Here is a 12,500-nt window from a genome sequence, read left to right as displayed (position 1 = left end):
TGTTTCAGTTTCTGTTTTTTTATGGGTTGTAGTGCAGCCTTTTGTTGTATTAGTGTTTGTATCGTGTGTTATGCGTGAAATGCTTTGGATGTGCCGATTGCTGGTGGTAGTTTTATTTAATTGGATAGCGTGTGTCTTGTGTTTGTGGATTGTTTAGGCTGTGTCATTGAATTGATATCGTCTTGCATGGGATGTCGGCTTTTCCTAGCAGGGCTATTTTTTGAATAGTGTGTAGCGTTGAGGATCCAGGTATCACTTCTACGTTTTTGTTCATGTTTTTTATCATGCCAAATGCTCCAATTATTATTATTATTATTATTATTATTATTATTATTATTATTATTATTATTATTATTATTATTATTCTATGTTTGACTTTTGCTTTATGTCTGTACAAGTTGGCTCCAAGTCTCACCCAGAGACCTCAAGAGACAACAGGTTGGAAGTTCACGTTGTTGTTATGCCTAGTGTGCCATATATTTGGGGTTTTTTGGTGTTGTACTACTGAATGTCTATTATTATTATTATTATTATTATTATAATTATTATTATTATTATTATTATTATTATTATTATTATTATTATTATTATTATTATTATTATTATTATTATTATTATTATTATTATTATTATTATTATTATTATTATTATTATCATTATTATTATTATTATTACCTTCATATGCAAACAACAGATTAGACTGTTGGAAAAGAAAAATTCCTAACATCGGGCTACAACGGGTAACCTTAGATGCCAAGAACCCTCCTAAGTATCCTAGCTGTCCCTAATAACACTGTTTTCTGCAGTTTATACTAAACTGAGTTTAATGCCTATTTCCTCTATCCATCTGTTCAGATCTTTAGGGATTGGTCCTAATGCACCTATAATTACTGGGATACACTTAACCTGCATTTTCCATAGTCCTCCTCCATTCTTATTGAATTCCTTCCTAGTTCTTCTGTTTCTATTTACTAATTCAGTTTTTGTCCAATCTTCAAAAGCTGCTGAGTATCTAAGTAGTGATACTGCCCAAGTATTTTCAGCCTTCACTACATCCGGACCATTTAGCTTTGAATTCATTATCTTCCTCACCCTTCTCATGTACTCCCTGTCAATTTTCGTTTTCATTTCTATTATTAGTTCTCTGTCAGATGCTAATACTCTTAGGTACTTGTAATTCTCTCCTCTTTTCAATGATTTTAATGTCTGGCCATCTGGTAATTGGATACCTTCGCTGTTGACTACCTGTCCTTTTCTCAAGACTAGTATTGCACACTTATCTATGCCAAATTCCATTCCTATATCTTTGCTGAAGAGTCTTACAATCTGTGTTAAGGTATCTACCTCTTACTAAGAAACTTCAGATCATCCATGTCGAGAAACGGTTAATTTTTCCCTTACTACTTCTGAACTGATACCCTGCCTTTGCCTTCCTTAACACTAAACTGAGCGGGATCAAACATAGGGTAAATATTAAAAGGGACAACTTTTGATACTAACTTTCCCTAAGAGTGTGTCACCTGAGTAGACACCTGCTTCCCATTTCTTCGTGCTAAAGCTAATTAATTCTCTTATGTTGTCTGCTATACTGAATATACTCAAACTTTCACTTATCCATGAGTGTGGGATCACGTCATAGGCTTCCCTTTAATCTATCCCTGCTATTATTAGATTTTTCTTTCTAGCTTTTACTTCATTTAGAACTGCTTTGTCCATGTATAATAGATCATGCGTTCCTCTAGCCTTCTTCCTCCCACCTTTCTGTTCGTCTGGTAGTAAATTCTGGTTTTCAAGGTGCTCATAAACGCATTATGAAAGCATTCCTGCCAACAGCTTCCACATTAATGGTAAGCAAGTTGCTATCTGTATTACCCTTGCTCTTATCTTTCATAATACTCCTTCTAGCCATCCAATCTGGTATTATTCCACCATTAAGGCAATCCTGAAGTTGTTCTCTCAGCCTCCCATGTAAACTACTAAATATTTTTTGGCCAGTACCTTTGAGCTAAATCTAGTCCTGGGCCCTTCTAATTCGGCATTTTCCCTAACACTACTCATTAATGCAGGCTGTTTCTCACTCACTGCTTCTTCCTCACTTTCTTTAACCATACTGCATTTGGTCTATCCCAAATATTACTGCAAAACTTTCTAGCTTCTTCTGCATTAGGTTTCTCATCTTTATTTGGTTATAAAATCTCCTTTGGTCTGTCTCAAATAATCTATTCTGTTGATACAGATCTATTCTTTTCTTATAACTGGAGATGCTGCCTGCTACTGCTATGATACGCTGTTTCAAATCTTCTATTATTGTCCCAAATGCTTTCTTGCCTAGGTATCTTTTCTCAAGGGAAGATCTGTATCTTGTGCTTCCTAACTTGTTCAGTTTCCAGGCTTCTATTCTACCCAGGTCTTGTTTTAAAGTCTCCACTTTGTTTTGTAGTCTCCTTTTCTACATTTGCTCTTTTCTAATCTTACCCAGTGGAATATCTAATCTTGTGGCAACTACTACCCTTCCTGCACAGATCAATAAGTTAGTGTCTCCTATATTTTTAGCATCTATTCTGCTGCTGATAACAGAATCTACTTTCCAAGTCACTCCTTGTAGCCTCCTTCTGTTGATGTCTTTTAATGCTGGAAATCTTTTTCTTGTTTCTTTACTCATTTATTTCCTGAAACTCATCTAAAATATTCTCATCTTCCCCACTTAAATCACTCAAATCACTCAAAGCCAGTTGTCCCTTCCTTATTGTTATTATTTTTTTCCTTTGGGTTCTTCTTTTGTTTCAGTTGTATCTCTTATGTCGTTGTTTGTCTTTCCCACTGTCTGGTCTTTCTTTTCCAGTTCTCAAGTGATCTCTTCTCCCCTCCATTTCTCTCATCCACTTCATTAGCTTGATCTACTGATCTCAGCTCAGTTACTTGAAACATACCCTTCTCTACCCAAAGTATCAACACCCGTTTTCTATAGCCCCCTTCTTTTAGGTTCACTTTCTAAGTAGCACTGCATCACTATCCTGTTTCCTTCGCTGGTCCACTTCCTCCTCCTTGCCCTATTATCTACTGATGCTGTTTTAGGATAACAGCTGTGGTCAGTCTGCATCTTTACTGATCCACTGCCGAGTGAGTGACCTTCCCTGACAGGTCCAACTTCATTTTCGCTGTTACAGCCAGAGTTTCTTCGCAAACTCCTATCTCTCATAAACTGAGGCAAGGTAACGTTCGTCCCCAACGTCATCACCACTATTATTTTTCGACATCTGATATTTTCATGCAACTTTCTATTGAATCATTGTACTGGTGGAGTGGTGCGTGCTGCATGTTTAGTGTGGCGGGTATTGTATTGTATCAGTATGTTTTGTTATGAGATTCGGTTTGAATCTTCTGTTGTATTAGTTTTTGTATTGTGTGATGTTTGTGTAGTGTTGATTGTGTTCTTCTGTCGGGTATCGGCCTTATTAATGAGGAGGAGGGGAAGGAAGGGGAGGGGGAGGAGGGGGAGGGGGAGGAGGAGGAGGAGGAGGACAGCGACGTCGACGAGGAGGAGGAGGATCATTAGACAATCGAAAAATTTCTGTGCAGCATTTATTCCAGCTCTTTATAGTGTGAGTTCAAATCCTACCCGGATCAACTTTATTTCTCGTCCCTCTTTATGACTAATTTATTCATATGTCGTATTACATTAGTCATTGCACTCATAAACCAAAGCAGAATTCATTGAATTCGTGTCTCCTCCCAAATAACTCTCTTTCTGCTTAAATCAAAACCTTTTCTCACTCAAAAACCATTCGACTCTAATTTAATATTATTTTGGACTTTTTTGACAATCCTCCGCCAATCTCAAGAATCCTTCTCTTACATAATGGCGCTTTACTACAATTCCAAAATCTTTCAACGTCTGAGGTAAAAAGGTTGTATATTGTGCCAAGAGCCCAACTTACCACAAGAATAATGGTCTCAGTCTTTCCCAATCTCTTCCTGTCCTCATATTTCTCGATTTTCTCATTTTCTCTGCTATTCACTTTCTCATCATACGATATTGCAAAGTTTAGGATTTTCCATTGCTTTCTGTTTTTCTTTGTCCTCTACATTCATATCTGATCCCCTTGCTTCAACAATACAGTCATTCTTTACGGAGAAATCCCATAAAATCCTGTAATTATCACAGCCCGTGGTTCATGTGCATACCGCTTTTCTTTCATTTTGAATCTGCACACCTGGCTGACAACCCAATACACTCTTTTAAACAGGTTGAACATAGTCATACTTGTGCTTATATTCTTTTGTACTAGCTCACTGCATTCGCTTAAGATATGATTAATGCTTTCGTCTCCTTTTCCAAAGATTTTGCGTTCGTTTTCTAAGTTTTATCAATCTTAAGGAAAAATAAATTTAATAAATTTGAAGAAAATCTTATTATTTAATTAAATTCATTACTTTAGCAAATTAGCCTTTCTATCGTCAGTAATTAAAAACAACCATTCATGTTGAATGATACTTTCTGTCGTGGCAAACTTTACCAGAAAAGCAATTCTTTTCCCCCTTATAAGAAGTTATTATTGTATTATTTTTGCATAATTGAACAGCAATATGCAAAGACGAAATTTAAGCAAAAGCTTTCATCTGGGCGATATTCACAGAAATAATAAGTTTTTGGTGAAGTAAAACACAAATGTTTTATAAGCAAGCACTTAGGCACCGAATTCTTGTGTGATGCCACGGTCTTCGTGTATGAAAGAATCTCCCAACTACAATGGTTTCCTAATTATCACCTACATTTACAAATTCAGATGTTCACATGACACCTGAAAACTTCATAAACTTGCTTTCGTGCCCCTGTTTAGCTTTTATACATCAAGAAGGATAAATTTAATCTCAACATCCATACAAAAAAATTGCCTATTTGCAGAAAAGTGTTGAAGACTTCTTTCCTCTGTTTCAGTGTCTACATGTTTGAAGAATTTCTCTCTGACGCCGAATGTGATGGCTTGAAGCGTGCCCATGAAAAGTACGTTGATATGTGGTCCAAGAAGGACCCAATTTTATGTTTTGATGGAATTCAGAAACTTCGAGAACAATTGATTCATGTTGGAAAGGGTCATATCAATGTTTCTCCATTGGATTTTACCGAAGGTATGTCACCTTTCACAATTCCATCAGCTGTGTCACTATCTCTTGCTGCGTCCTTAATGAAGACAGAGCATTTTAGAGAAACAGCTGTAGTGTAAAAAGCTGGTTCATTGATTATTATAGACAATTCGATAGATAGACAGACAGACAGACAGACAGACAGACAGACAGACTTATATACAAACGTAATTGTATATACATACATAAACACATACATATGCATATATATATATATATATATACGTATATACATACATACAAATACATACACACACACACACATACATATATATATATATTAAATTAGAGATAAAACCACTATCAGGCATTAAAAAAAATAAAGTAGTGGGGGAGCATCATGGCCACGGGTTGGGGGGGGATTCTTTGGGGTTTGAATAATTCACCTCTGGAAACATGGGTGGTTCTTTCAACATCCTTAAACAACCCTTATTCAGGGACCCTTTGAGCGGGATGGGCTACTCAACCAGAAGAAAATTCTAACTGGGCCCCACCTGCAAGGTCATGTGCTGTTTATCTTGATATGAGATCACCATGTCGCGCACATATGGTTGTGATGCATGTGCCTGGTGTACCCTTATCAGACGGGTAGTCATGATGGGTATATTGGGCTTCGTATATTTTACCCCAGTGTCACTTTGATGGCATGAATTGCTCTCTTACTCAATAATAATAATAATAATAATAATAAAAATAATAAAATATATATATATATATATAAAATTTATAAGTATAAATTAATAATTTAAAAGTTTTTTTAAAATTTAACTTTAAATTTAAATAATTTAAATTTTGAATTTTATATTTTATATATTTTATATATTTTGTATATTATATTAATTAATTCTATTTCTATGTTTTGGTTTATGTTTTTCACTGTTTGATTTGCCTAATAGTGGTTTTATCTCTAATTTTATATATATATATATATATATATATATATATATATATATATATATATATATATACTGTAAAATTAGATTTAATCCTAAATCTAATTTTTCCCTGTAAGTTTGGATTTACTCCCTAATATTATTATTATTATATATATATATATAATATTGAAAACAATTGGAGTCAGCAAGAAGGAGTACAGTTTGACATTTATTTTTCAATCATTCCAATTGTTTCCACGCAACGTAGTTGCATAAATCTAATTTTTCCCTGTAAGTTTGGATTATGCAACCGTTTATGAAATATTGTCTCCGTGAGTTCAAATTCTCGGCTTCAAGAACATCCTCTCTGTCTGCCGTGGCCTGAATTTTGTAATAGTCACTGAGCTTATCAGGGCGTGTTGTTGTTGAAGGATTGTTGTCAGACTGCTTTGAACGTGTAGATGTAGCAGGATGATGATTCTGCTACTGTTAAAGTGGTTGCTGTTTTAAAGGGATTGGCAATTTTTCTTTGTACTGTTGATTTTCATGGTTTGTTACACATGCGATTGTCCTTAGCTAACCTTTAAGAATCAACTTATACATACATATTCATGGTCGTTCACATATACATCCATATACGTACACATACACACACGTACGCACACACATACATACACATATACAAATATATGTACAAATATGCACACGCACGCATATGCATACAAAGATGCGTAAGTATATACGTGTTATATATATATATAATTATGCGTGTGCATCTGTGTGTGTATGTATATGCATGCGTGTGTATATATGCACATATATTTGTATACGTATATATATGTGAGTGCGCGCCACACGACCGTATGCATTTCTAGTATATACGTGCCAATGTATGTATCTGGTCGTGCGGCTTTTTATTGCATGGGTATGTACAGATATTTGGGTTGATGGTAGCAGGATGGTTTTCATAACATTTAGCTTGAAATCATTCGATACACAATTAACTGAAAAGTTTTATTTATTGTTCTTCATCTGCCCGTTTACAACCTGAGCTGAAGGAGCAGTAAGGTGGTTTTGGGAGCCATTTGGTATCTATATCTAGCGTGTTAGAGACAGTAATCCGATCTCTTTAATATAATTGTAAATTTGGTATATAATATTACCTACAAGGTTTTCATTTCACACTGACCACTAGATAAAATCATTAACATGATTTATCCTGAATTCTATAAAGAATGAATAGACATAAGCTCGCGCGCAAGGGGTGTCTGTCTGTGTGTGTGTGTGTGTGTGTGTGTGTGTGTGTGTGTCCTCGCGTTAGTACGTATATGTGAACGACCGTGTATGTGTACGTATAGGTCAGCTAAGGACAATCGAATGTATAATTAACCATGAAGAACAAATCAACAGTACAAAGAAATGCCTGTCGTTGCTTGAATTTTAAAGGGACAGACAGAGATGATGTTCTTGAAGGCGAGAATTTGAACTTACGGAGACAATATTTACATATCGCCTGAGGAAACACAATTAGATCACATAATGCAGGGTAACGGTCACATAATCAAGTACCCGCACACCTGGAGAAATACGTTGCGTGGAAACAAGTGTAGTGATTGAAAATAGATGTCCAGCCGGACTCCTTCTTGTTGATTCCAATTTTTGTCAATTGTCTATTCGCACACGACAGATTCCCAAGCACAAAATTAGAAGTACGTATAATACTACTACTGAATAACATAGGGTAAATCTGAAAGTGGACGCGCTTTATACTGTACTCTACTATCGGTGCAACGCTGCACTCTGTATATACGATATATATTGGTAGCAGGGGGAGCAAACCCTTCCGATCACTGAGGATGAGCCAAATTGCTCGAAACTGAGTCAATCTCGTGATGCTGTTATCTACCATAGCAGTGGTACTCAAAGTGATGGCCCGCGGACCGGTGCCGGTTCGCGAGCCATCAGATACGGGTACGCGGCAGAAAAGAAAGAAACATTGTAAAATGCTTATACAATGCTTCTGTAATATTGTATTAGTTGTTTACAAAATAAAAATAAGATTTAAAAAATTGTCAACTTTTGTTATATTCATTATATATTGTTTCCGGTATAAATTAATATTACTAAGAAATATAACCGGTCCCTGGCACACTGGCAAAACAAAACTGCCGGTACGCCACATCAGATAGTTTGAGAAGCACTGTATTAGAGGATAGTAGGAGTCGCTCCCCACTGTTGGCAATATATATTGCATATAAAGGGTGCAGCGTCGCACCGATAACCAGCTGGTGGAGGATCTGCCTGAGGTTAAACTAGTAGTGACATTGAACAGCCACTTTGATGTGGGGACTGACTTTACTTTATATGTGTATAGTTGAAAATATGTGGAAAACAAGTATAAAAAGTGGAAGAGAAATGCCTTCGTTTCATATAGTTTAATATCTTTTTATAAACATATACATGTCGTGAAATCCAACCGGTTTTCGCTATTTAAGTTAGCTTTTCAAGGGACATTTTCGTAATCAATTCTCGTGACAAAGGGATCTTGTCATTTTGGATGTTTGAAAAATAAGAATGAGTCTAGAGAATGAACCAAGGGAGGCGACAGGTAGAAAGGGGGACAACTGGCTCCTTAGAATAATTTTTTAAATGCTCAGATTTTTATATTGTACTTTTGTATGAATAGGTTTTCCTTGTTTAGGCGTTCTTGTACTGAGATTGAATCTTTGCATTGGTATAATGGGAAGATACGAAAATTTGGCGTTTTATTACTTGCGCATCTGTCGATATGTCCGTTCAGTGCTATCTGCCTGTATTGAGGAAAATTAATCTGTTCTTTATGCAGCGTGACTCTGCGTCTCAAAGTAAGACTCGTTTGGCCCACATAATTGTGACCACAACCTGAGCTCAGGTTGTGATCACTATATGAAACGAAGGCATTTATCTTCCACTTTTTATATTTGTTTTCCACATATTTTCAACTCATAATTTTGCCACGTGGTGTATGCTGAATCTTCAGTATCTTTGCTCTTTGTATATTTTTATATTTCTTACATATATATACACATACTCACGTGCATGAACACGGAGCTGTGATTTTAATTTTAATAAAACCCACATGTGATCTAATGATCGGAAGTTAATCACACCTCGCTTGTTTACTGGACCAGTGCACTGCTTTAAAACCGAACTAGCTTTTTTTTATTGTTCTTCTCCCGAGCTAAACTACCAGTGGCTGTCTGCTAATGTGTCCCTAACCAATATTCCGTCGTCGTCTCGTCTAAAATTTGTTCGTAGCTACACAGAGACGGAGATGTTCTCTATGTTGTCTGACACGACAAAATATCACGTCTAAATTGAGTGAAGAGTCGAAAATGAACTCAAAAATATATGATTGTGAATTAGCAATTTGATCGATTATATATTCTGGATTAACACTAATTGAGATGGGACATCTCGCTATGTCATACATTGCTGAAAACATTGATATCCACTTAGCTATGTTGCGGACCGAATTCCAGTAGAAAAACGTTTAGGTTACTTATATTGATTGATAGCACTTATACATGTCAGCTAAGTAGGAAGTGCTTCACCGAGGAGATGTAATGAGGTCGAAACCTGCTTTAAAGACCAGAGACACTTCAATTTGTGTTGTTCAAATATTTTAATCAAACGAACATATCTGAATTCTTGTTTTTAGATCTTAAACACCTACAGGAAGTTTTTATCAATTTGGATAATTTCATTTAATCGAAACTTTCCAACACCCTATATTACTTATATGACATTTGATATTGTATTTGATAAACACGATATCATATTGCATAAACATTTGAGAGTGAGATAAACATGAAGTTGTTTGAATAAAGTGGGCGATTATTAATACTTTTGGACTCTCTGCGAAAGATGAAGCGTTTCATTCTTTCTAGTTCTTCATTATTTATTTTTATCTTTCAAAAATATTTATTGACTTATATTTTAATTTTAGATAAATTAATCTTAGACACTAGCTCATTATTTGCCAACACACACATCATATACTTACATATGTGTGTATGAGAGTGTGTGTTTATATGTATGTGTGTGTTTTTGTATATATGTATGTATCAATAGATAGATAGACAAACAGACGGACAGACGGACGGACGGACGGACGGACGGACGGACGGACGGACGGACGGACGGACAGACAGATAGATAGATAGATAGATAGATAGATAGATAGATAGATAGATAGATAGATAGATAGATAGATGGGTGGACGGACAGACAGAGAGTCACACAGACGGACGGACGGACAGACAGATAGATAGATAGATAGATAGATAGATAGATAGATAGATAGATAGATAGATAGATAGATAGATAGATAGATAGATAGGTAGATAGATAGATAGATAGATAGATAGATAGATAGATAGATAGATAGATAGATAGATAGATAGATAGATAGATAGGACACATGGAGTGGGTGGATATCATTGTTTAATGAAAGTGTTAAGAACTGAAACCTCAAGAAATTTACAATAAGGAAAAAGAGAAAAATTTTAATTTATTTGCAAATCGAAAAGCAAAAAACAATATTTTAATGAGTAAAATTGTCGTTTGTTGTTTTCTAATCCATTCTAATCCATTCAATTCTAATGATTTACGTAATTTAAAAGTGGTAAAATATTTATTCCCATCAAACAATATTAACGCTCCCAAATTACTTCGCCTCTTAAACAAAATGGCGTCCGACAAGAAAAAAATACTACTTGAAATGGCGGCATCAAGATGGAAGAGAAATAAGAGAAGGTCTAATTGGAAAATATTGATATTTAATGGCTGCTGCTTGTGTTGCTGCTGCTGCTGCTGTGACGATAACTGTAATAACATCATCATCATCATCCTCAACAACAACAACAACAAAAATATCATCGACAATAATACTAACAAAGTTTTCGACATTAATATTTATGCTTATATAGTTATTGGTGGTGGTGGTGGTGGTGGTGGTTGCGGCGGCAGCGGCGATCTGTCCGACGATCTGCCGACTTTCCTGAGTGACCACCTCAAATGAACATCCATGTTTTACATTGAAGATTAATGCAGAGAATAGGAGACCAATAGGAGACACACACACACACACACACACACACACACACACACACACACATACATATATATATATATATATATATATATATATATTTGTATATATGTGCGTGTGTATTTATATCTTGTTTGTGTGCGTATAAATAACTTAGAATTTGATGACTGTGTAATTAGAAACCAATATTTCATTAATTTTCTAACAAATAACAAGAAAGTTTGCCAACAAATTTGTTAAAGCAAATATATTTTATATTTTGTATCTGGTTGATATTTAATAAGGGAAAATATATTCCAGTTCTTATCTTAGAAGAAGTTAGCCGAGGTTTTAGTAACACTTTAAGCCATCTTCAAAGATTTTAAGAAATAAAGTCGGAGATCAATGAAGGAAACAGCCAAACATAACGGACATTTTTGTATCCCTTCCGTGGAATTGTGCCTTGCACGAGCTCAGGGGTGACCATGTGAGTGAGTGTCTCTGTGAGAACGAAATACAGGTTTGTTGGTTCAAACCTTCTCATTCCCAAAGTCTTATTTTACCATTGCAAGTAAAGTACCGAGCTGGAAGATTCGTTAGCGAGTCGGACAAAATGCTTAGCAGCATTTCATCCCGCTTTTTAAGTTTGGATCTTTTCCTTTTGAACGGCAGACAATTTCTAGTTAACTAAACACTTTAAAATTTCGTATACTGGTAGAATGTGTCAAAATAAAACATTTTTTCTCTTGGCTTTCTTGAGAAAATTGTAATTTGTTCGTTTAACGTAGTTTAATTTTTCGAATTTTAACCAATCCTATGCTCTCTTTTGAGCTAAAATCATTTGCTGCTTCTAAAACTGAGACAACATCCTGTCACTAACCTTAAGTCTCCCCCTAACCCTAATTTTTTTTTCTTAATTGTTAAATTAATTTAATTGTTACGCGTGTAAAAAAGAACTAAAGCAATGGAAAATAAATTTAAACAATTAACAAACAAAATAATTCTATAATTTTATACACACGCTTTCCGTAACACACGCTTTCCGTAACACACGCTTTCCGTAACACACGCTTTCCGTAACACACGCTTTCCGTATACGTACGGAAAGCGTGTGTATAAAATTATAGAATTATTTTGTTTGTTAATTGTTTAAATTTATTTTCCATTGCTTTAGTTCTTTTTTACACGCGTAACAATTAAATTAATTTAACAATTAAGAAAAATAATTTAGGGTTAGGGTTAGGATTAGGGGGGAGGTTTAGGGTTAGTGACAGGATGTTGTCTCAGTTTTAGAGGCAGCAAATGATTTTAGTTGAATGGAGGTAATCGATTGGTTAAAATTGCCGGAATTTTCAGACGAAATATCTTACAAGCTATAGAATTTTCTCAATAAAACCAAAAGAAAATGA

General features: G+C 35.2%; 1 protein-coding gene across 1 annotated transcript in view; it reads left to right on the top strand.

Moving 5' to 3' along the window:
* The window catches only part of LOC115215919, a 58,478-nt gene that overhangs the window by 15,896 nt on the left and 30,082 nt on the right, over window positions 1–12,500 (top strand). Inside the window, exon 2 of the mRNA XM_029785278.2 lies at window positions 4,940–5,130. Within this exon, the coding sequence (XP_029641138.1) occupies window positions 4,940–5,130 (191 nt within the window). The remainder of the gene's footprint in view (window positions 1–4,939; window positions 5,131–12,500) is intronic.

This window comes from Octopus sinensis, linkage group LG9, assembly GCF_006345805.1.
Source record: "Octopus sinensis linkage group LG9, ASM634580v1, whole genome shotgun sequence".
NCBI lineage: Eukaryota > Metazoa > Mollusca > Cephalopoda > Octopoda > Octopodidae > Octopus > Octopus sinensis.
Note: the sequence above shows the minus strand (reverse complement) of the source record. Positions and strands in the feature narration are given on the sequence as shown.